The 26,192-nt window shown below is 43.2% G+C and overlaps 2 protein-coding genes across 3 annotated transcripts; one reads left to right on the top strand and one right to left on the bottom strand.

Annotated features, from left to right (window-relative positions):
• The first annotated feature begins 6,826 nt into the window (after positions 1–6,826).
• On the top strand, positions 6,827–18,652 carry LOC106564912 (sodium-dependent phosphate transporter 1-B-like). The gene is made up of 11 exons (XM_014131420.3): positions 6,827–7,100; positions 8,789–9,500; positions 9,655–9,795; positions 9,963–10,048; positions 10,349–10,445; positions 14,901–15,020; positions 16,274–16,507; positions 16,646–17,165; positions 17,331–17,516; positions 17,643–17,727; positions 17,987–18,652. Exons 2-11 carry the CDS (start codon positions 9,140–9,142, stop codon positions 18,140–18,142), a joined length of 1,986 nt encoding a protein of 661 aa, XP_013986895.1. The 5' UTR covers positions 6,827–7,100; positions 8,789–9,139; the 3' UTR covers positions 18,143–18,652.
• A 1,326-nt stretch (positions 18,653–19,978) lies between these two features.
• Positions 19,979–25,603, bottom strand: LOC145853658 (uncharacterized). Of its 2 annotated transcripts, none has more exons than XM_082955313.1 (11): positions 25,500–25,603; positions 25,100–25,153; positions 24,738–24,767; positions 24,577–24,609; positions 24,403–24,426; positions 24,148–24,177; positions 23,998–24,024; positions 23,857–23,883; positions 21,730–21,747; positions 21,513–21,557; positions 19,979–20,187 (listed from the first exon to the last, which is right to left on the bottom strand). In XM_082955313.1, the coding sequence occupies exons 1-10, from the start codon at positions 25,552–25,554 to the stop codon at positions 21,535–21,537; spliced, it is 321 nt and encodes a 106-aa protein (XP_082811439.1). In that variant the 5' UTR covers positions 25,555–25,603; the 3' UTR covers positions 19,979–20,187; positions 21,513–21,534. The 2 variants fall into 2 exon arrangements, with proteins under 2 accessions (XP_082811439.1, XP_082811438.1); XM_082955312.1 differs by having other exon boundaries at positions 19,983–20,187; positions 23,998–24,027.
• Between the last annotated feature and the right edge of the window lie 589 nt (positions 25,604–26,192).

Genomic DNA, 26,192 nt, shown 5'->3' with positions numbered 1-26,192 from the left:
GAGAGTGCTGGCCCAGTACCGTCCCCAGGCTAAGACAAAGGTATCAGCAGATGCATCATCCTTTGGGCAAGGGGTGGTCCTCATACAGATGCAGGACAACATGGAGTGGCGTCCAATAGCATACATCTCCCAAAGCTTATCCGACACAGAGCAAAGGTATGCACAAGTGGAGGAGGAGGCGTTGGCTATCACATGGGCATGTGAAAGGCTCAGCCAATACCTTATTGGCCTGCAGTTTACAGCAGAGACTGACCACAAACCACTGTTGGCTCTGTTAGGGACAAAAGCACTGGACGACTTGCCTCCCAGAGTTCTGCGCTTCCACCTCAGATTACTGAGGTTCACCTACAAGATGGTGTATGTGCCAGGGAAGGCACTGATCACAGCAGATACACTCTCCAGGGCCCCAATTAAACATCCATTATCAGAGGAGGAGCAATGTCTAGAGGGTGAGGTACAGGTGTCCAATAATGCAGTAAGGGACAGCCTACCTGCATCTCAGACCAAACTGCAGCAGATTGCAGAGGAGCAACAACAAGACCTCATCTGCTGACAGATAGTGCAGCAGTGCAAATAGGGATGGCTCAGGCAGGAGGAACTGCCTCAGCTGCTGAAGCCCTATTGGGTGCACCAAAGTGACTTCCACTGTAATGGAGACCTTCTCATGAAAGGACAACAGATAGTTATCCCAGAGACTCTACAACCAGAAATGCTAGACAGAGTGCATGAGGGACACATGGGGATAACCAAATGCAGACTGAGGGCTCAACAGTCAGTGTGGTGGCTTGGTCTGAGTACTCAGATTGCCAAACTGGTGGCCCAGTGTGAGGTCTGTACAAAATGTCAACCTTGTCATCCGGAGCCAATGATGGCAACGGAGCTGCCAAAATGGCCATGGCAAAAGGTTGGGACAGATATGTTCTATTGGAAAAATGACACTTATCTGCTAGTGGTAGATTAATATTGAAGATACATTGAAATAGCAAAGACACCCATAAGCACATCAGCTGGTGTTATCAATGGATTAAAGTAAATTTTTTCCAGGCAAGGGGTCGCTGAGGTCCTGGTTACAGATAACACTCCCCAGTTCTCTGCAAGCTCGTTTTCTGCTTTTGCCGCAGAATATGACTTCACACATGTGAACAGTAGCCCCTACCATGCACAGAGTAATGATGAGGCAGAGAGAGCTGTGAAAACAGTCAAGGGACTGCTGAGAAAGAACAAGGATCCATACAGGACTCTGTTAGCTTACAGAGTTACCCCACTGCATCATGGGCCGTCGCCTACCGAGCTCCTGATGGGCAGGAGGCTGCGTTCCCCATTGCCTGTCTCGCCGGCTCAGCTTAAACCCCGATGGCCTAACAGGAAGGCCTTCGCTGAGAGGGACAAACGGGTGAAACAAACTTTAGACTTTAATCGGAGACACCGTGCTAAGGAGAGGCCAGAGCTGACCGAAGGTCAACATGTGTGGATTACACACTCAAAGACACCAGCAATAGTGCTGAGGAAAGCAGATGCCCCACGCTCCTATGTGGTGGACACAGGCTCAGAAGAGGTACGAAGGAACAAAACACACCTCAGAGCTCTTCCAGATCTACCAGCCACACAGACTGAGGCCACAGAAAATGCACAAAAATAGGGTGAAGGAGAGAGAATGCTCACAGAGCCACAAGCGTGCCCAAAAAGGGATGGAAGCCACCAGAGTGGCTGAAAGGCTATGTTACGTGAAGAGAAAACATACTGTTGGGGACCATACCCAGCAAAAAGTTCAAATCAAATTAAATGTATTTGTCACATACACATGGTTAGCAGGTGTTAATGCAAGTGTAGCGAAATGCTTGTGCTTCTAGTTTCGACCATGCAGTAATATCTAACAAATAATACAACCTAACAATTTCACAACAACTACCTTATACACACAAGTGTAAAGGAATGAATACGAATATATACATAAAAATATATAAATGAGTGATGGCCGAACGGCATAGGCAAGAGGCAGTAGATGGTATAGCGTACAGTATATACATATGAGATGAGCAATGTAGGGTATGAGAACATTATATAAAGTGGCATTGTTAAAGTGGCTAGTGATACATTACATCAAGATGGCAAGATGCAGTAGATGGTTTAGCGTAGAGTATATACATAAGAGATGAGTAATGTAGGGTAAGTAAACATTATATAATATAAAGTGGCTAGTGATAAATTGATTACATAAATTTTTCCATTATTAAAGTGGGTGGAGTTGAGTCAGTATGTTGGCTGCAGCCACTCAATGTTAGTGATGGCTGTTTAAGAGTCTGATGGCCTTGAGATATAAGCTGTTTTTCAGTCTCTCGGTCCCCGCTTTGATGCACCTGTACTGACCTCGCCTTCTGGATGATAGCGGGGTGAACAGGCAGTGGCTCAGGTGGTTGTTGTCCTTGATGATCTTTTTGGCCTTCCTGTGACATCGGGTGGTGTAGGTGTCCTGGAGGGCAGGTAGTTTGCACCCGGTGATGTGTTGGGCAGACCTCACTACCCTCTGGAGAGCCTTCCGGTTATGGGCAGAGCAGCTGCCGTACCAGGCAGTGATACAGCCCGACAGGATGCTCTCGATTGTGCATCTGTAAAAGTTTGTGAGTGTTTTTGGTGACAAGCCAAATTTCTTCAGCCTCCTGAGTTTGAAGAGGCGCTGCTGCGCCTTCTTCACCACGCTGTCTGTGTGGGTGGACCATTTCAGTTTGTCCGTGATGTGTTCGCCGAGGAACTTAAAACTTTCCACCTTCTCCACTACTGTCCCGTCGATGTGGATGGGGGGATGCTCCCTCTGCTGTTTCCTGAAGTCCACGATCATCTCCTTTGTTTTGTTGACATTGAGTGTGAGGTTATTTTCCTGACACCACACTCCGAGGGCCCTCACCTCCTCCCTGTAGGCAGTCTCGTCGTTGTTGGTAATCAAGCCTACCACTGTAGTGTCGTCTGCAAACTTGATGATTGAGTTGGAGGCGTGCATGGCCACTCAGTCATGGGTGAACAGGGAGTACAAGTTAATGTTCATACTGTGTAATTGAATGCTTTCATACTGTTGCAGGATGTGAAGTAGCATGTTAAGAGAATAATACTGGTTTCCAAATTGCATTTCAGTTATGCTTCAGTGGTTATGCATGTTGAGTTCTTGTTCATGGGAGAGGGGAAGATGTAGTAGGATGTCCCTTGGGGCAATGAAAACACTACCAAGATTTGAATTTAGTTCAACTACCACCAAAATACAAATCATTTTATAACATTTTTGACGTGTGTTTTTCTGGATTTTTTTGTTGTTATTCTGTCTCTCACTGTTCAAATAAACCTACCATTAAAATTATAGACTGATCATTTCTTTGTAAGTGGGCAAATGTACAAAATCAGCAGGGGATACTTTTTACCCCACTGTGTGTGTGTGTGTGTGTGTGTGTGTGTGTGTGTGTGTGTGTATATATATATATATATTAGTAAATATACTGCTCAAAAAAATAAAGGGAACACTTAAACAACACATCCTAGATCTGAATGAAATAAATAATCTTATTAAATACTTTTTTCTTTACATAGTTGAATGTGCTGACAACAAAATCACACAAAAATAATCAATGGAAATCCAATTTATCAACCCATGGAGGTCTGGATTTGGAGTCACACTCAAAATTAAAATGGAAAACCACACTACAGGCTGATCCAACTTTGATGTAATGTCCTTAAAACAAGTCAAAATGAGGCTCAATTGTCTGTGTGGCCTCCACGTGCCTGTATGACCTCCCTACAACGCCTGCGCATGCTCGTGATGAGGTGGCGGATGGTCTCCTGAGGGATCTCCTCCCAGACCTGGACTAAAGCATCTGCCAACTCCTGGACAGTCTGTGGTGCAACGTGGCGTTGGTGGATGGAGCGAGACATGATGTCCCAGATGTGCTAAATTGGATTCAGGTCTGGGGAACGGGCGGGCCAGTCCATAGCATCAATGCCTTCCTCTTGCAGGAACTGCTGACACACTCCAGCCACATGAGGTCTAGCATTGTCTTGCATTAGGAGAAACCCAGGGCCAACTGCACCAGCATATGGTCTCACAAGGGGTCTGAGGATCTCATCTCGGTACCTAATGGCAGTCAGGCTACCTCTGGCAAGCACATGGAGGGCTGTGCGGCCCCCCAAAGAAATGCCACCCCACACCATGACTGACCCACCGCCAAACCGGTCATGCTGGAGGATGTTGCAGGCAGCAGAACGTTATCCACGGCGTCTCAAGACTCTGTCACGTCTGTCACGTGCTCTGTGTGAACCTGCTTTCATCTGTGAAGAGCACAGGGCGCCAGTGGCGAATTTGCCAATCTTGGTGTTCTCTGGCAAATGCCAAACGTCTTGCACGGTGTTGGGCTGTAAGCACAACCCCCACCTGTGGACGTCGGGCCCTCATACCACCCTCATGGAGTCTGTTTCTGACCGTTTGAGCAGACACATGCACATTTGTGGCCTGCTGGAGGTCATTTTGCAGGGCTCTGGCAGTGCTTCTCCTGCTCCTCCTTGCACAAAGGCGTAGGTAGCGGTCCTGCTGCTGGATTGTTGCCCTCCTCCACATCTCCTGATGTGCTGGCCTGTCTCCTGGTAGCGCCTCCATGCTCTGGACACTACGCTGACAGACACAGCAAACCTTCTTGCCATAGCTCGCATTGATGTGCCATCCTGGATGAGCTGCGCTACCTGAGCCACTTGTGTGGGTTGCAGACTCCATCTCATGCTACCACTAGAGTGAAATCACCGCCAGCATTCAAAAGTGACCAAAACATCAGCCAGAAAGCATAGGAACTGAGAAGTGGTCTGTGGTCCCCACCTGCAGAACCACTCCTTTATTGGGGGTGTCTTGCTAATTGCCTATAATTTCCATCGGTTGTCTATTCCATTTGCACAACAGCATGTGAAATTTATTGTCAATCAGTGTTGCTTCCTAAATGGACAGTTTGATTTCACAGAAGTGTGATTGACTTGGAGTTACATTGTGTTGTTTAAGTGTTCCCTTTATTTTTTTGAGCAGTGTATATATATATGGGGAATACAACCATCCCAGCTATGCGGATTTTGTTGCGAAGAGACAGAATCATTAGACCATTTGTTTTGGTACTGTCCATATGTAGCTTGTTTTTGGTTGCAGGTCCAGGAATGGTTGAAGAATTGCGACATTTACCTGAAGCTAACTCTGAAAATAGCACTGCTGGGTGATTTGAAAAGTCATAGTCAATCGATCAATAATATAATAATACTTTTAGCAAAAAAATGTATCTCAATTTACAATCTGTAGAAACAATGAGAATAGAAAGGTTCAGAACTTTTGTGAAACAGCACAGTTGATAAATATATGTCAAATAGAAATAAAAAATGGATGATGTTAAGAGATAGATGGGAGGGGTTGAGTGGAGCTGAAGGGTGGGACTAAAAACAAGATAACTAATGTAAAATATACTGTGTCCATAAAATGTGTATAGGTTCAGAACTTTAGTGAAACAGCACAGTTAAAAATATATGGCAAATAGAAATCAAACTGGATGGTCTTCAGAGATAGATGAGAGGGGTTGAGGGTAGCTGAAGGATGGGATTAAAAACAAACAAAATATAATTATTGTAAAATGCATTGTGTCCGTAGAGTGTATGTAGTGTGTATAAACTGGAAGTAGAGGCCTAAGTGTTGTTGTCCATTAGTTTACTCCAATTAGGGGAGGGGTGATAGGGTTAGGGGAAAATAAGAAAGGAAAATGTATTTTACAAAATATATAAATATATATATATATATATACAAAAAATATATATGGGGGATTGGAAATGATGCAGACAATTTCATTGATGTAAGCTACACTCTATCTGCAATATTAAAGCTGATCTACCTTCTAAAATATATATATATATACAGTACCAGTCAAAGGTTTGGACACACCTACTCATTCAAGGGTTTTTCTTTATTTTAACTATTTTCTACATTGTAGAATAATAGTGAAGATATCAAAACTATGAAATAACACATATCGAATCATGTAGTAACCAAAAAAGTGTTAAACAAATCAAAATATATTTTATATTTGAGATTCTTCAAAGTAGCCAGCCACACTTTGCCTTGATGACAGCTCTTGGCATTCTCCTAACCAGCTTCATGAGGTAGTCACCTGGAATGCATTTCAATTAACAGGTGTGCCTTGTTAAAAGTTAAGAAAAACCCTTGAGTGAATAGGTGTGTCCAAACTTTTGACTGGCACTGTATCAACAACAACAAAAAAGTTGCAGTCACGGGAAATAATGCATTGTTTATGAAGATGAAGAAAAAAAATCTTAATGAAAACAACAACAAATTTGACAGAGAGGTAGATGTACAATATTCCGATTTTGGGCCATCACAGATTTGCCCCCTGGGGTCCCAGGAGTCATTCCTATCAGTTGTGTGCTGTTTACTCCTGTATCAATGTTAATATGGCAAGCTGCTCCTTCCAGGATGTTTATTTATTTATTTTATCCAACCTTTAGTATGTGGGCCAAAACAAGGGAGGGGATGTTCTGATTAGTGGTGTAGTAGAGGGGAAACGCACTAAACCCAGTGAATTTAGAATTAGTTCAATTCGGCCTCCCACATGCTATTGGAAAATGTGGGTCTTGCCCATTTTGAGTTTGTACAATCTTTAACATTACACTTTATTGCGTGGGATGCTGCCATAGAGCTACACAACAGAACACTTTTCATCAATGAATCATGAGGTTACAGTGTAGGTCGATGATTGACAGATTTTCAGAATGGGGCTGGGCATGACGATGGGTGTTACCAAAGCGCCACCCTCTGATGCTCCATAAAGACTAGCACCCGAAATGTATAAATGCGGATATAACGGCTCGTGACGCAGTCAAACGCTGTTTTTACAGGAATATAACAGACTAAACGGCAAGAGTACGTTAATATACATTTTTTGCTTTATATAGTTATATAAATATTTTTAAATTCAAACTAGTCGTTTTCCGTGATTGTTCGTTTCCTGATCCCGCGCGCGCTACTGAGCAAGTTATGCGCGGGCTGAACATGTCCTAGTCTTCTTCAACATTGACAACATGTGGTAAGTTAAACATGTCCTTATTTATTTATTTTAAATAGTGCGGTTTTAATTGGTAACTAATTCACGTTTTTGTAACGTTGGTTACTGTGACTGATATTTATGTAAATAGCTTGCCGGCTAACGCTAGCAAACGTTTGTTCAATCATGATACTAGCTAACATTAACAAAAAAAGTTATTTCACATTGACCGTACATCGTAAGGATTATAAAGTCAGCTACCGAGCTATACTTTAGCTTAATTGTCATTCATTTATAATAATGAAGCGTCGCTAATAATAGCTAGCTTTCTAGTATAGTTTATATGGCGGGTATTGACTATTACATTGGTAAACCTAGTTAGGTAGACGACGGGCTACGGTTTAGTTGTTACGAACATGCGATGTTGCTGGTGCGAGTCATGATTGAATGAATTATGACACGTGCTCTGTGCGTCGTAGTTATAACTAGATGTCTCTGCAGTTTTAACTTAGCTAACGTTGTTACCCATCATGTTAAATGTCTAGGCAATAGTTATCAACTTCACGATACCCGAGGATGTTGAGTGCGGAGGCGATTCGTTTGTTGACGGAGTGTAACTTTAGCCTACCTCCGACTATAATCGAGTCGGTATCAGTCGATACTTTAGGCAGGCCAGCCTGTATGTAAATTATTGCATTAGTAACGTGTAGCTCACTACCTATGTTTGTCCTGTGTAGTTGCAATATTATTCGTTGGGTGCTGCAATCCGTATTATATTTTAAATATACAATTTTACACGCCTCCGCTAAGGGAACCGGCGTTATTTAACGCAGAACGGACAGCCCAGTCATTGAACGGCGCAATTTTAAAAGGTCACATAATAAAGTGATTAAACTACGTATCGCAGAACCCAAATAAAATAACTCCACTATACACAGGACCAACAGGGGTACAAGTTAACGTTACGTATGAAATAATGGATATGTTTTACGGCAAGTATCGACTGATACCGACTCGGAGGTAACCTACACTCCGCCAAAACTCGCCGCCTCCGCACTCAACTCCATCGGGCATTGTGGAGTTGAGAATTCTTGGCTATTTAACGTTAGCTGGCTAGTGTTATGTTGCATCGTCGTGTATACATTTCTCTGCTACGTTGGCAAGGAGTATATTGGCAATTTCTGTTATGTTGTCTAGCTGCGTTTGGTTAGTCTCATCCTGCGACATCCCCCAAAATGGCTTCCTTATTGCATTGTCTTCAGGCAAGACAGACTGTATCTATAGCGGTACCCATTCGGTCATTGCACGAGACAGTCTGGGAACGAAGTTGGCTCAATTGCACACATAGTAGCTCACCAGCTCATTTAGCTAAGTAGCGAGCAAAGTTTTGGCGTTAAAAGATTTAAAAACAGTTTTTTTTACTGAATTTCTTATTGAATGACCTGGCCACACTTTAATTTCGAAAGAAGTAGATATGGTCAGGCTCTAGGTTAGCTATTGGTACTACTGCTGTTTTGAGTAGGATTGCAAAATGGTTAACCATGTGTTTTTTTCGGGTTAGTGGAACCCTAGTTGCTGTGGTAGGATTTGAACATCATAGATTTACCTGCAGCTGGTCTCCTCTGACATAAGATTGTATATCAATGAATGATCTGAGGCACACTTCAAGCATTGAAGTTGGAAGAAGGGATGATTACTTAACATAGACATTTCTCCCTCTTGTCTTTCAGGATGTTCTGTCATTCACCTACAGTGACTGTTGAACAATGCATGTCTGTTCAGTCTGTGTGATTGCCCAAAGCCAAAGAAACCCTAACAAAGCTAGTAAAATTACAGGATAGCAATAATACTATACACTTTACCTCACCATAATTTATTGATGTTCAGTCAGGGACAGCACATAGGCTACTCTCAGTAGGTTCAGTTAACCCTCAACTTTAAGGGTTAGGGTTTCAAAGAGAAGTAATTGTATACACACATTGATACCTCATTTAATTTTGCTGCTAGCAAATATCACATTTATTTTGATATACATTCCCTTATATCGTGACATCAATCTTTAGAGCAATCAATCACGCACAATGGTTTCGACTACTCTTGCCACCCTTACCCTGGTGGGAACCACACTAGGGATCACGGCCCAGATCACTGGTGAACCACTGACAGACTACATGTGGCTTCTCATAGTTGGCTTTATCATCGCCTTCATCCTAGCCTTCTCTGTGGGGGCCAATGACGTGGCCAACTCGTTTGGCACGGCAGTGGGCTCTGGAGTGGTCACCTTGCGGCAGGCCTGCATCCTGGCCACTATCTTTGAGACCGTTGGATCTGTGCTTCTGGGAGCCAAGGTCAGCGAGACCATCCGCAAGGGCATCATCGACGTGGGCATGTACAACGGCTACGAACATGTGCTTATGGCTGGCTCTGTCAGTGCCATGTTTGGTGAGTAAAACAAATGATTATAATACCCCTTTGTGGGTAAGACATTTTATTTATTTCAATTTGGACATCTTGTGTATGGTTGTACTATGATGTAATGTTGAAATAGAGCTGGAACTGTTTAAATGGTCAAGTTGGCTTTTATGCTGCTTCTTAGGTTCTGCTGTATGGCAATTGGTGGCCTCTTTTCTCAAGCTGCCCATCTCAGGGACCCACTGCATTGTTGGTGCTACCATTGGCTTCTCACTGGTGGCCAGAGGTCAACAGGGGGTCAGGTGGCTGGAACTCCTTCGGATTGGTGAGTCAGCAGCTTCCATTGACCACAGCTTACTTTCTGATCCCCAGTAGTAAAATTAACAGCTTCTATTATGTGCATTGTTTTATTCAGACAACTTTGTACGAGTAATGCAAGTATCTGGTGTTCCTGAGAGCACTAAGCAATGCTTATTTTTGTAATCTCCACAGTTGCCTCCTGGTTTCTCTCCCCCCTTCTGTCTGGCATCATGTCAGGTGTCCTTTTCTACTTTGTTCGTATGTTCATCTTGCACAAGGTAAGCTGACAAATCTGCTTCTATCTAAATCTAGATGTTCTTCAATTGTATGAAGCTTCTTGTTGGAAATGCTTGTAGTCTGTGCCAGAACATAGATGTCCCAGACATCATAACAAGGTCATTATATTAAACAAATAATAAAGACACTCCTTGTTCTTTGGACAGGGGTATTATTCTCTGTGTAATCTCACAGGCCATTATGTTAAAATGTACTGACACACCACCTATTCTGCCATCGAATGTAAGCTGACAGTACAATGGGGAGCATGGTGTTTCTGATTTCTGTTTGTCCCTATGTAGAAAGACCCGGTGCCCAATGGTTTGAAGGCCCTGCCTGTCTTCTATGCTGTCACAATGATGATCAACCTATTCTCCATCATCTTCACTGGAGCTCCAAGTGAGTATCGTTGTCCCAGTCTGCCTTCACCATGCATGCCTGCCTACAGCCTAAAATAATCTGCTCCCTTAGCCAGTCGGATACCTACACTCTTTTTTTTTTTTTTTCAAGACTGAACCAGACTGCTTACTGTTCTCGGAGAAGGCCTGTTATTTTAACCTGTTGTGTTTTGGGTCTTTTCTTGAATGTGGTTATCTCATCATGATAGAATTAAATTACAGAGAGGAGTACTTCACAACAGGGAGCTAGAAATAGGATTTATCTTTATTCTTGACGACAGTGTGTCCCTTTCCCACACAGAGGAAGCAACTGGGTGTCTTTTGCCTCCGTCAGTAGTCTCGTTGAGTAGGGCCATATAAAATCTGCCTTTGGGACAGAATCCAGATGTAAAAAAAAAAGAGAGAAACAAAATGCAACAATGATTTGTATTTTCCTGTGACTTTCTGAAACAGCACAGGAATGCCCCAGTCTGCGTGTTGTATGTCTGGTCTATACTTTGTGTAGCTGTTAGCGACAATGCTAATGATATCTGTCTGTTGGTAGATGGCAAGACATTCCCAAAAACTCTCAATTAAATGTTAGCTACAATGTAGCATATGCCTACATAGCAGAATGAAATCATGATTATTTGCATCAATCCATTGGCTATTTGTTTTGTAAACTATGCAACTACGAGTGCTATAGAAACACTGCTAACCAAACAACGGTCTCTAGCTGGTGCACATTTTCATTAAAGGGTAATTACACCCACATTTCTTAGCTATTTCTTTCCTTTCTCAGACACCAAGTGGTTTACTGATGTGGTTTATGCATTGGTGTAGACTTACAACATCCAATTTAGTTTTTTTCTATTAAAAAAGTGTGCTTTCTGGGAGCATATAACAGAAGCCTGGAAGAAATTGATTTCATAGGACCCTAATTGAGAGCACTGTGAATTTTAAGGTCTGCTATATTGGTAACTTTTTAGCTTTGAAACTCTAATTAAATGAGCAACTTTTGCTCCTTGTTTTCTTCTACCTACAGGACCGAACAGTTCAAGAATTCAACTGGCCTGGGCCATTAAATGAAGGCTACAGGCCAGAGTATGACTTGATGTGTATATACGCACATCAGCACACCCACTCAGAGGAGACCACATGCACTCAGTCACATAATGTATTGTTGTCAGTCACATCTACATGTGAGTGTACTGTACATGGGGACCTTTTACTCTGGGGTACCTCACATGAAGTTCCATACAGAGATTGCATTCCAGGAATCCTGCTCAATATATTCCCACACAACTGAGAAGAGCTCAGGGAGGGATTAATTGGAGAACCAGATATTACATAATGACATGTAGGCCTACTGTAGTCACACACTCGCTGAGGAGGACGTATCTTTACACATACTGGCACACTTTTAGACTCTGGCCACTGCCTGTAACTGGAGCCGGCTTATTACGGGGCTAATCCTGATCTTTAGCCACACTTGGTCGGTCAGTCACTTCCTCATGTTATAAGCACCTGGATTAAGAATTCAAGACAAGAGCCCATGATTAGCCCCTTCCCCCACTTCCCTTTTTTCCCCCTGTTCATTCAGGTGCATTGTATCCAAATGGGTTGTACTATTTCAGAACACATTTCAACTGTCCTCACATGAGAATCTTTTGAACCACAGAAATCACAGGATAAGTAATGGATTACATCACCTTTTTTGGCTCTGGAGTTGTGTAATAGTGGTGACTGATCTACTAGTCTAATACAGCCCCATTTAAACTCAATGGGTGAAGAGGGAGGCGGCCAAGACAGGGAACTGTACATTTTGTTTCCTGTTTTAGGACTGTTTCTTTCGGTTTAACAGGGTGGTGTGAAAGCACTCAGGCAATCCTGCAAGCGCGTTCCTATACACAATATAGCCGATCCTAGTGCCAGAGAGCTCAGTTGGAATGGGTGAAAAATGAATGTATCTCAGGCCTGAGAACTGAGGTCAAGAGTGGGTCATTTACAGAAGAGGCCTTGGTGTTCCACACCTTGTAAATCACCAAAGTTATTTTAGCACAGCTCTATTTAGTCATTAGGAAGCTGTACTATAGAAGGCTTTGCCGACAGAGGAAAGGGCAGTCACCATTTTATGAGCATGTCAACATTTAGCCTACGTTTGATTTGTGGAACCAACCAAGCAAATACTGGTCCCCTCTAGTTAGAGAATCAAATATATTTCTTCACTCACTTGGATAACCTGCCTGCCTTCACTACAAACTGTTCACTTTCAAACAGTGAACACACCCCTTGTTCCTATATTTCAATATGCTTTAGCTAGAATGCTGATTTTCTGCTTCGCTTCCCCTTTGGAAAACAAACAGTGGGTGGCTTGGTTGCTTAGGTTACACTAAACCATTGGGAAAATAGAAATGACTGATCACAGTGGAGCAGCTGAGAAGAATGGGTTTAATAAACTGAACTGTGACTCAGTATACACTGCATGCCAGAAATACTACAGTCTCTAAATGTCTGAATGGTACATCTTGATAAGGCATATTGCCTGTTTACACAAATTAAACTTTTTGGTGGGGCTCAATAAGCGGACACCAGCTCATTACCGGAGTAAACGGCAATTGAGAAATGAGTTTATAGTTTTCTGTGGTATAAGGCCCTTACTGATTTTTAGAACATAATAGACTCTGATAGGCAAGCAATGCTAAATGCAACTGAAATAGTTTGGGTAGCCTACTTTTATGTTCATACAGTTAGGAAAAGTTGAGCGTTGACTTTTTTTTTAATTCTGTTTACTTTTTAGTCTATCAACATTGTTTATTCTACTAGTGGTAGGAGTGACACGAACTGGGACCATAAAGAGGATAATTGGCCAAAGCCACCCATCCCAACTATACAATTAACGGTCATGGGGGCTGGGGCTGAAATACTCTTGGGGGAAAAACGACAAACCATATAATTGTGTAATGTAGGCCACGGGATGCAAAGGTTTAGAAGGGAGGGGTTTGGAACGCAGCAGTTGTTAAATTCCACTTCCAGAGACCTCCATCATTCATCCCACTGGATGGAGTGGTGTAGACTCGCCCCTTTTTGTGGGTGTGTTTATTACAACTGGCCCGTTGCTGTTTTTTTAGCCCTTTTTTGTCTCTAGAAATGTACTCCACTATAGGTCATCAGCACGTACTGTCAACAAATGTCCCTCAGCACATACTGAATAATACAGACTCCATTCTCATCTTTCGGGGACACTTTGCCCACTGTTAATTTGGCCCCAGCCACCCCCTCCTACCCCACACAAATGTCTACTGGCCGCACCTGTTTTGGGCTGTCCCACGGTCACTGAGTCATTCTACACTAGTCTAATGGAAGAAGCCTCCGCTGTTCTTAGAAGAAAAACATTCTAACGCCCCCTTCCCATTTCCTCTGCCTCTCCCCTCCTGGAGGGGGTGAGTTTGTTGCGTAACTAAATACTCATTGCTCATGTGGCACGGCCTGCAGTCTCCTGCTGCTGCATGTGAGGATGAGTCAGTACAGACTACACAGGAGAGAGCATGATGGACTCTGCCCTTCAATGAACACCGCGATGAGACACCGTTATCTCAGGGCCCTGGCCTTCCATTTCCTTTAGTTTTTCACATCCCAGCATACAGTAAAAAATATTATGCGTGGTCAAGGTAACCGCAAACGTGTAGCTTTAATTTTCGAGCTGCACTTTTGTTATTTACTCTATATTGCTGACTCTCCAACATGTCGCTTGCTGCCCCCCAGGGTAATCTGTCGTGGTCCTTTTCCCTGTCAGCAGCACGCACAAGACCGCATTGGCACCCCCACAAACACTATCGCAGTCTTGGCACACTGTCTTTTATGCTACTGTGAACACTGTTAAAGGCTTCCTTCTATTTAAGTCCTCTCTCCTAACCTCTTTTTAAGGCACTCACTGTGAGAGGAGCATGTGAATGCGACATCCCTCGTCATTCACATGCTCCTCACCCACGGCATTGTGTAACTGTTCAGATATATGGGCACGCTACCGTGCCATATTTAACTGGGACGTGTGCCACTTGCTGTGGCCGTTCTTGTAGCTAGTGGTGAAGGTGTGTGTTTGAGGTGATGATATTTTCCCTGGAAATATGACCATGTGCAATGAGTAGATAACCATGGATGACCAAAGGAGCGTTCTAGCATTTCACCCTCTTAATGTTTTTCTCTGTACTCTATGTTAATTTGTTATCCTATTGAATCATTCTTTACTATGTTATGGTTGATATTGTATAATTTAGAGATGTTTTTTTTAAGGTGAATATTTATAATAGGAATGGGCTACTGTAATTCTAGCAGCTAGAGATGAGGAGCCAGGTCCAGATAAAATATTAGTCTGAAGACCTACTGTAAACCTTTAGAAAGGTAGCTCCTGCTGCCTTGTTTTTCAAAACCATCTTTCCTCTTTCTCCTTCTGTCTGTCACTGCTTGGTTACTCCAGTGCTTGGATTTGACAAGATCCCATGGTGGGGCACACTGCTCATCTCTTTGGCCTGTGGTGTGCTGACCGCCCTGTTGGTCTGGTTTATAGTCTGCCCACGCCTCAAGAAGAAGATTGAACGTAAGTCAATTTTCTTTCCCCTTAAGTTTGCCACACCTCTTACAAAGCTGTTCATTTATGGTTTTATTTGATTAGAGAATTTGAAGTACTCATTCCACGGTCTTACCTGGAAACTGGGTTTGATTGGGTGCTGTTGAAGTACTGCCCTACATTTGGGCACGGAAAGTGTCAGGGATTAATACTGCGTGTGTGTGGCTTCAACCATTCACGCCAAGGTTTTAATCCAGCAAATGGATTCAGGGCCGCAGATATGTTGTTTTACACTAATTCTGTGTTCTGGCTTGTCTTGGAAGTACTCAAGTCTGATCTTTTTAATACAAATCTGCATTGAATTGACAAGGAGCTTAAAATGCAGGGTGACAATTGTGCTGGTCAAAAGTAGACCTGTCTATTAATAGTGAAAAGGAGTCGCATCACGTCATCTGAAATCCAGGATGAAAAGGTTAACCCTTTTCTTAAATAGCCTCCCTTTGAATGGGTACAAAAATGAAAAGTTAGATTTTATATAGTCTGTATTATCTTAACTTCACTATAAGGGGCCAATAGTTGGTCTTGTGAAAGGTTAATACATTTGCTGCTGATGTACAGCTGACATATCCGTGATAGAACTGTCTGGTAGGGTCCTATTCTACTAAATAGAGGTGCTTAATTGGTTCATAGTGATCCACTCATTGGCCTTTACCTCAACTAGAATAGCCATGGGTTGACTTAAAGTATTGACGCGAAGTTGGCACTGAATCACAGGGTTAAGGCTGCAGGTGACTACTGACGTAGCTCAAGCCGAAAACAAACTGCTGCCGCCTCAGCTCCTGTACTAACCAGTTTGGATGACGCAATCGGGTCAACTGGCTAGGAAGCAGACCAAACCGTTCTTAGGACTCACGAGGTGGACATATGTTTGCATTGAGTATCTGAAATCGCAAACAAAGTCATACAGGATACATCCACTTTCAGACCTTATCTACATAGGCCTACATGTAAAGGTTTTAGTCGATGGCACAATGTAAATATGCTAAAATTAGTACAGTCATTAGCCCTTTTCACCTGCGCTTATGAACACTTTGGCTCTCTCAAATTTGAATGCGTTTACCCCTATAGTAACTGCTTTTGTTTTTTTTCTCAGCTGGTTATGCAATTCTTGTGTAATTCTTAAATGTTGAGGTGTATAAGAACCAAATGTGCATGTTCCCTCACTGTACCGTATTCGTGTTTTGTCTCGAGCCCAGGCAGTCTAACTCCTCTTCCCCCTCCAGGAAAAATCAAGTCTTCCAGCCCCTCTGAGAGCCCCCTGATGGAGAAGAGGGAACTGAGGGAGGGGCCTGTACCCTGTACCATCCTGACGCCTGTCCCTGAGGAGCCCCCTTCACCCCCCTCCCACGCTGACCCAGACACACTCTCCCAACCTCCCCAAGAGGAGCGCAGGGTCACCTTTGGCATTGGCGATTCTGATGATTGTGACAAGGAGTCTGAGAACGGCAATGCCAATGGTGAGTCATGGGGAGGTTCTGGCTGCCTTGGTAAATAGGTTGGGAAAAGTTAGAAAACGAGATAAATATTCTGTGAATAATAATGGTAATCCATGACTGACTACACTGTTGCTTACTTTAAAGTCTATTTTTAATCAGTCCCAAAAGTGCAGTTCAGCAACGGCCCGGCTCACGTCCCCAGCAACGGTTACAGCCAGTACCACACGGTGCACAAGGACTCCGGCCTCTACAAAGACCTGTTACACAAGCTCCACCTTGCCAAGGTGGGCGACTGCATGGGTGAGGCAGGCGACAGACCCATCCGCCGCAACAACAGCTACACCTCCTACACCATGGCCATCATCGGCATGCACGGGGACTTCCGGCCCAAAGAGGGCGAGTTCCACGCCAGTGAGGACAAGGGTACAGAGAAGAAGCGTGTGCGCATGGACAGCTACACCAGCTACTGCAACGCTGTGGCCGAGCACGGAGCTCCTGAGGGCCTGGGGGAAGCAGAGGTGACTCTGGAGATGGGAGAGGAGGACGCTGGCAGCAGCCGCAGCTCTCTGGAAGAGGATGGCCATGACCATGACCGCCCAGAGGTCTCAGAGCTCTTCAGGTTCCTCCAGATCCTCACAGCCTGCTTCGGCTCCTTCGCCCACGGGGGCAACGACGTCAGGTAGGGAGATGTTCCATCTAGGATGATTTGTCAAGATGAATAGTCATTTTACGGCTGTTTTTAAGTCTTTTTGGACTAGTAGTATTGTTGCTGCTTGTATGTTCATGTAGAGGGACTTTTTGTACTTGGTTTGTATTTGCGTAACCTAGTCTCTCTCTCCTGCAGCAATGCCATTGGTCCATTGGTAGCGCTGTGGCTGGTGTACAATAGTGGTTCTGTGAACTCCAGTGCCCCCACACCCATCTGGCTGCTGTTGTACGGAGGTGTTGGCATCTGCCTCGGGCTCTGGGTGTGGGGTCGCAGGGTTATCCAGACCATGGGCAAGGACCTCACCCCAATCACTCCCTCCAGGTATGTACCAGACTGACAAATCCAAGTCAGTCAAATGGCACCTTTACAACATAACATTCCCCACAGACCTGAGACTTGGACAGACAACCAACCGTTCACTCAATTCTGGATTTATTTTCCTTGCAGTGGTTTCAGCATTGAACTTGCCTCAGCCCTGACCGTTGTGGTTGCCTCCAACATTGGCCTGCCTGTCTCCACCACCCACTGCAAGGTAAGCTGTTCAGCCTCGGACACAGTGGTCTGACGGGGAGGAGGGCTGGGTAATGTGGAAGGCAGGGAGCAGTAAACAGGATGTCTGCTTTTTGGCAGTTCAAACTGGTTTTAATTTCCACTTTAAAAAACTAGAAAGCAAGATAAAAACTGAATCCAGTCAGCTACTGTTAGGGGGAGTGTTGTCCACGTCTTAATGGGCCATGGTTCCTAAGTGTTTAACAAAGGTCAGTGCGTCAATCGTGTGTGTGTGTTGCCAGGTTGGCTCTGTGGTAGCGGTTGGCTGGCTGCGCTCCAGGAAGGGTGTGGACTGGCGTCTGTTCCGGAACATCTTCATGGCCTGGTTTGTGACTGTGCCCATCTCTGGCCTGATCAGCGCTGCCATCATGGCCCTCTTCACCTATGTCATCCTGTAAGCCCAAGGCTTCCTGCACCCCACAACAGGGGAGGAGAAAGAACAAGTGCCCACTCGCACCAGGGGAGAGGAGGGGGAGTGAAAAGGAGAAGTGGTTGGAAGGCAATTATATGCCCCTAACCAACATACCTAAAGGAAGAAATACATGAAGAAATGTTAATGGTAAAAAAGGATGTTGTGATATTGGCCTGTGGTTTTTGGCTGTGTCATTCTCAACCTTAAGTGATGGTTGTTGGTTCCGCCAGATTACTTCCAATGGGACATTCATTTTTTCTGACTTGGCTGTATTTTTTTTGTGCTTTTCAATGCTCATGATCTTGTAAATAACTAATCAAAGCATTTTCTGATTCTCCACTACTTCCATTTTTTTATTGTGTAATTATGTACATACTACCATGTTCCTGTTTTTTTAATCTTATTTTACAAGTTCGTATGACACAATTACAATGCAGTATTGGCCTTTATTGAAAGATCTTTCTCCTGACCTACATAATAAAAATGCTCAAAGTAACCTAGAATAAGCAGTATTTTTAGGTTGAAAGTGAAGTTATTGGGGTGTTCACCACCTTTACATGCCATTGTCAAATGTGTTTGCGTATCTTTTTGTCACTAATCAAGTTAAGAATTGTGTGTGTGGAATTGTTTTTCCTCATGTGCAGGGGTGCTTGTTTTCCCCTCGCCCTTTCCTGATCAGAGTTTGACTGTCACTCAGCCATTCAGCAGAACCCTAGTCTGTGTAGAAGTACAGGAAACAATGCGCAAGCCCCTCTGAGCTGATTGTCTCAACTTGTTACAATGGTCCCTCAGATTTTCCTCTATTTTAGGTAAGTCACTGGCTCAGCATTATTCTAATGCAATAGATTGTTTTGTCAGACTACCTAATTTAACTGAAATGTGCTCAACATGAAACCAGACTGAGTAGACCCCTTTTGTTTCTCTACTTACCTATGCTCTTTGAGCACAGAGCAGGTGTTATGGTCCTGACCTCACCTAGCTCTTACCACACTGGCTCTTGGGACAAATTATAATTTATTCATTGGCAAAATGGCACATTTTTCTAAGTAATGTGTTGTGGTCTGAAACAGTCACACTTTCATATCGCTAGTTATTTTAAATACAATTGTTTTAATGGCATTGTAAGAAGTTAATTGTCACTTTCAATTGTTTTGAAGCAAGTGAAGGTTAAAACGATGTAGTACCATACATCAGTATATATTCTGAGTCAGCTTTGGCATTATTCATGGTGATAGCAGACCTCTACTGAACACGAGGTTACCTGAACAAATATTCTGGTGGAATGTTGGTAAATGCTGAGGGGAAACATTCAAATGAAAAGACCATATATTTCCTGTTAAACTTGATTGCGTCAAACTAGATGGTGCAATGTGTTAGTTCTGCTCAAGCCTTCTGTAGTCTATTTTTGTTTTGCAATTTAACTTCAGAATGTTTACTTCCCTGTACTCATGCTCTGTGGAATGTACACTTGCATACACATTGGGTTACTCTTGCCACCTCCTCTCAGCTAAATGTTTTTATATCTGGTTGATGAGATTAGTGAGGTGGCAGGTTGCTACCCTAAACCTGGTGTGGGGACCTTGACCAGAGGCTCTGTTAGAAAAGGGGGGGGGGGGGGGGGTGCTGTGATGCCATTGAGCATTGCCGTACTAAATGCATTTAGACTTATAAATGCTTTAGTTGCCTTTTTTTTTTTGTAGGCACCAAAGAAAAGACTGGTTTGTTAAGCACAGACCGTCTACTCAGACTGGACGAAGGAAAATAAATACAAATTGAAAGCTATTACCTTGTATTTTCTATCTGTATTTAAGTTTTTATTTTATGAATTAAGGTGCTGTGAAAGACTCACTTCTCAGAAACGATGACATTTCAAATAAAGACCTATTGCATAAGGATGGTCACAGCAGTGTAATAGAATGGTAAATGTTTCTCTTTATTGACAAACTGTTCCGCTGCAGTGTTCCTCGGGTTCTGTAATGGAAGGTGGGGAGGTCTGCAGGCTCCGCCTCCTGCAGGCTCACTCTACCTCAGCTGTGATGCAGATAGTGAGAATTGATTCCTTTAGGTTCTGACCATCACACACATCCTACTCTCCCAGGAGTCTCAAAGCCTCGTTTATGACTCATCAACCAACCCCCATCGCTTCCTGACCTGAATCATTCTAGTACATAAGCTGTGAAAAGTCATTGATACGGAACATTAGGGCTCCTTTTATGCCCAGTAAAGTGAATTGTCACGTAAAGGGTAACCCCATGATCTAGAAACTAGTTGTAAATGATTACAATACATATTTATTTTCAGGGATCAAGACCCAAAGCCTAAGATGATGGACTGAACATGTAGACAATGACCTTGACTATTGACCTTGGTCCTATATTTTGTCCAAAATGTGCCTCCGTTGACTCATACAGGCTAGGAAAGGAACGGTGCATCTCGGGTCCATAAATAACCCAGGACACAGCAGATGATGCAGAATTAATTAAGCACAGATGAGCGTCTGGGGATAGGCATCTTAGAGTGCCCTGGATTTCTGTCCTAGAAAGTCTAAAAGCAAGGGGGGCAATATTCAAACAAACAATGTTGCTTCTGCTGTCATTGTCCTAGCAGTTGTGCAGTAAAACCTAGGACTTGTAGTTTAACTAATTCAACTAGTTTATCTTGTGACTCGTTCTAGGACAGTCTCTCCATGGAGTGTTTTGGTCATGAGGTTACTAATAAAGTCTAGCTCTATGATGTGGTTTTCCCCATGAACTCACAGAGAGGAAATCTTGACCATATAAAGAATGCTTGACAACTGGTGTATAACGTTTATATTTTTTACAGTGATTCAGACTGGCTGGCATAGGTAACTTTTTTCACTGTCTTTTTGCAAAAGTAGCTTAACTATTATTCAACATATGTTGATGTGCTCACTACAAAGAGCAGTTTTTAGGACAACAAAGATGTCATTACTTGTTCGCGTGAGTGTAATGTGTTCACTGCCAAGATGCTATTATACAACCTTGGTAAATTTGTGCTTACTGTGTGTTGTAAGATTTCAGTTTTACCAGACGGAAATGTAGAGGGTAACTAGAGGGTAAACCGATGAAGCTCATTCCTTACCCGTCTATTTCATCCCACTTGGGACACAGTCTTTTCTGAATCAAGTCAAACCCCAGCAGTCTCACATTTTATGAGTGGAAATATTCAACAGCTAGAGCAAACGCATGCAGGCACATACATGGAACATGGATGGAACATGGATACTAGAGGGGTCAAATTAAGAAATGATCACCTTTGCAAGACGGGCAACAAGACCATTGTCAGTTGTTCAAACTATGACATGTACTAACAAGTAGATATCAGTCATATCCTACCTAAATTGCCCATTTCATTGGCTTAAACGTCGGCTTCAAGGTATTCTAGGAACGGACAGAAGACATTAAAATCATATTTTAACACAAAATGTAATACCAGTGAGTGATTGGCTAGTATTGGGTTTCAAATGTGTTGTGGATATTTTGTTACATTGGATATAATCATCTTCTCTGAGTAACTTGAGAAAACATGAGACTCCGAATGTTCTATGCTTACCTCGCTTGTGCCTCATACCTGTGAGGAAAAAGGTAACCCAAGGTTATAACCCAAGGTTATGAGAGTATATGTGTTTTTACATGACACACTATATACAGTGCCTTCGGAAAGTATTCAGACCCCTTGACTTTTTCCACATTTTGTTACACTACTGCCTTATTCTAAAAATTGATTAAATAAAAAATTAAATCCTCAGCAATCTACACACAATACCCCATAATGGAAGAAAAAAAAAACGTATTTACATAAGTATTCAGACCCTTTGCTATGAGCCTCGAAATTGAGCTCAGGTGCATCCTGTTTCCATTGATCATCCTTGAGATGTTTCTACAACTTGATTGGAGTCCACCTGTGGTAAATTCAATTGATTGGACATGGTTTAGAAAGGCACACACCTGTCTATATAAGATCCCACAGTTGACAGTGCATGTTAGAGCAAAAACCAAGCCATGAGGTCGAAGGAATTGTCCGTAGAACTCTGAGACAGGATTGTGTCGAGGCACAGATCTGGGGAAGGGTACCAAAACAATTCTGCACCATTGAAGGCCCCCAAGAACACAGTGGCCTCCATCATTCTTAAATGGAAGAAGTTTGGAACCACCAAGACTCTTCCTAGAGCTGGAGGAAACCTGGCACCATCCCTACGGGGAAGCAAGGTGGTGGCAGCATCATGCTGTAGGGATGTTTTTCAGCGGCAGGGACTTGGAGACTAGTCAGGATCAACGCAAAGATGAACGGAGCAAAGTACAGAGAGATCCTTGATGAAAACCTGTTCCAGAGCGCTCAGGACCTCAGACTGGGGCGAAGGTTCACCTTCCAACAGGACAACGACCCTAAGCACACAGCTAAGACAACGCAGCAGTGGCTTCGGGACAAGTCTCTGAATGTCCTTGAGTGGCCCAGCCAGAGTACGGACTTGAACCCGATCGAACATCTCTGGAGAGACCTGAAAATAACTACAGCAACGCTCCCCATCCAACCTGACAGAGCTTGAGAGGATCTGCAGAGACAGGTGTGCTAAGTTTGAGCCGTCATACCCAAGAAGAATCAAGGCTGTAATCGCTGCCAAAAGGGCTTCAACAAAGTACTGAGTAAAGGGTCTGAATACTTATGTGATATTGTGATGTTTTTGCTTCGTTATTATGGGGTATTCGTCTAGGAGCAACAATGGCTCAGCCACGAAGTGATAGGCCACACAGCCTCACAGAACGGGACCGCTGAAGTGCGTACCGCGTAAAAATCTTCTGTCCTCGGTTGCAACACTCACTACCGAGTTCCAAACTGCCTCTGGAAGCAACGTCAGCACAATAACTGTTCATCGGGAGCTTCATGAACTGGGTTTCCATGGCCGAGCAGCCGCACACACGCCTAAGATCACCATGCGCAATGCCAAGCTTCGGCTGGAGTGGTGTAAAGCTCGCCGCCATTGGAGCAGTGGAAATGCGTTCTTTAGAGTGATGAATCACGCTTCACCATTTGGCAGTCCGACTGACAAATCTGGGTTTGGCGGATGCCAGGATAACGCTTCCTGTCCGAATGTATAGTGCCAACTGTATAGTTGGGTGGAGGAATAATGGTCTGGGGCTGTTTTTCATGGTTCGGGGCGGGCTAGGCCCCTTAGTTCCATTGAAGGGAAATCTTAACGCTACAACATTCAATGACATTCTAGACAATTTTGTGCTTCCAACTTTGCTGCAATAGTTTGGGGAAATCCCTTTCCTGTTTCAGCATGACAATGCCCACGTGCACAAAGCGAGGTCCATACAGAAATGGTTTGTTAAGATCGGTGTGGAAGAACTTGACTGGCCTGCACAGAGCCCTGACCTCAACCCCATCGATCACCTTTAGTGATGAATTGGAACGCCATACTGCGAGCCAGGCCTAATCGCCCAACATCAGTGCCCGACCTCTCTAATGTTCTTGTGGCTGAATGGAAGCAAGTCCCCGCAATGTTCCAACATCTAGTGGAAAGCCTTCTCAGAAGAGTGGAGGCTGTTATAGCAGCAAAGGGGGGACCAACTCCATATTAATGCCAATGATTTTGGAATGAGATGTTCGACGAGCAGGTGTCCACATACTTTTGGTCATGTAGTGTATTTTGTTAAAGATTAAGAGGTAAATACTCGCCATCTACATCCTCATCAGACTCAGACTCTGTTGGAAAACGGGAGAGTTAGGCTTATACATATACCTAGATAAATCTGAAATATATCATTTTTATAATCTACAGGTGTGTCTTGGAACACCATGCATTCAACCTTTCCTTACCCTCATGGTCTGCGTCAACGTTTCTGTCTGCTGGAAAACGACAGGAGTAAACTTATGTCATCTGAACAAACTAAGCAAAAACCACATGCCCATCAATAACTCATTTTTTCCCCTGTGAGTTTTGTAATAACATGTGACACATGCTCTTACCCATATCCTCCTCCTGAGTGGCATTCTGCTCTGTAATTTTTTTTAAATTAAATAAATTATGACACGGCCCACATTTACAAAATCGTATGGTAAATCACATTTTATCTGTCACATGCTTCGCAAACAACAGGTGTAGACTAACAGTGAAATGCTTACTCACGGGTCCTTTTACAACAATGCAGAGTTACAGATTAAAAATAGAAATATGGTTGATTAATAAGTATGCACATGCATACAGCAGACCACAGTGCTTACCAGTATTTTCATCTTGAACAGCCTCTACAGTAGACATATGAAAAATAACATTTGTTAAAAGAAAACAAGAGGTCAAATCGTATTATTTCACTATCAATAGGCCAAATGCACAAAAAGACAGATAATGGCTCTGATGTCCCCTTATTTGTTTTTAGAAGTGTAGGATTCCCTTACCCAAGTAGTGTACATCTTCACTATGTGCATTCTCTGTAGATGGAAGGAAATATGGAAATGATTGTTCCTTCATTGTGTTAATTAAAATGAATACAAATTATATGGCGACACAATTTCAGACAGGTCATAGACTTAAATCATTTCCTGTGTCACTGTCTTACCATTCATTTGCGCTGCTTCGAACTCCTGATCTGAGGACAGAGAAATGCAGGGAAATGATTTTTGCTTAATGCAAACTTTAGCACTACGAGCCATTTGTGCCCTTGAGTACATAAAAGAGAGAAGTTCAGTCAAATTCATTTCAGTTGTTAACGATAAGGCAGTTGCTGTGCATGGAGCAGAAGCTCCTTTATACGCGTCTCTGAGATATGGATCATTGTACTTCTAATTTGCGGGTCACTTAGCTGCTCCAGCCCCACTGGAAAAAGTCAAAAACCTATGAGTTGACAGGAATGCACTCAACATCATCAATCAATCATCATCAATCATCCTCATTGTCATCATCCATAATGGGCTTCCTTACCATCCTCTGCAAATGTGTCCTTTTTTTCTGCCGATTCCAGGGATGCAGCGAGAGCTGGGGATGTCAGAAAGCAATTTATTATCAAATTTGAATATTATATTCTCCAACACAAATCATATGTGATTATATCTCACCAACTCATATTTTTCTCAGGCCATGTTATCCATCAAATGTAAGGATTCAATAGAAACCCAATCACATACAAATAGGCTACAGGCCTTATTTATAGGCCTTATTTAGGCCTTATAGGCCTTATTTACATTACCATTGCATAATACAACATGAAACAGCATTCATCTCAGTACAATGCTTCATCAAATGACACAACTGAGGGATATTTAAACACACATATATTGGACATGTTATGAAATTAAGAATATAAACCACACAATTATCATACCAGTATGGAATCCTGTTGCGGCCAGAAAGAGGAATATGGGCACCTCGACTCTCATCTTGGCTCCGTGGTTGGTTATAGTGGGTGTTATAGGGTCAGTCCAAACTGGGTATTGTTTTTTTGTCGGCCAGTGGCCCTTTTATACTGTCTCTCTCATCACATGCTTGCATGGACAGGCGGCTGTGGTACCATTGTCCCTCCCTACCTGTGGGCATCTGGGTGGCACATCCCGGCCACAACACAACAGACGTGTCATTATTCAGGGTGTGAATGCCACCCATTGTCGGCTCCTCTGTCAGATGCCCCTTTATTTGGGGTGCTGGTGTGTGATTGGAAGGGGAGGGTGTTTGTAGGACGGTCTGTCCATGTTGTCAAAAGCAAACAATTTCCTATTTTTTATTGTGTATCATTGACACTGTGTTCTGATGTGGGGTACAGACCACCTCAGAGAGACAATTCATCCATTGTGCACAGACCTGATGATGTCATTTTTGGTACAGAGCATTCTGTTTTAATTCTATTTTGTTTGGGAACAGTGAATGATATCTGTATGACATGTGAACCCCTCACTGATCTCTGATAATATCATTGCTACTGTAACTTTTTTTCAATAATTTTGTTACGTAGCAATGTCACCTTTACTTTTAGTGACCAATTTCAAAATACAGTTGAAGTCGGAAGTGTACATACACTTAG

This window comes from Salmo salar, chromosome 01, assembly GCF_965601325.2.
Source record: "Salmo salar chromosome 01, fSalSal1, whole genome shotgun sequence".
Lineage (NCBI taxonomy): Eukaryota > Metazoa > Chordata > Actinopteri > Salmoniformes > Salmonidae > Salmo > Salmo salar.
Note: the sequence above shows the minus strand (reverse complement) of the source record. Positions and strands in the feature narration are given on the sequence as shown.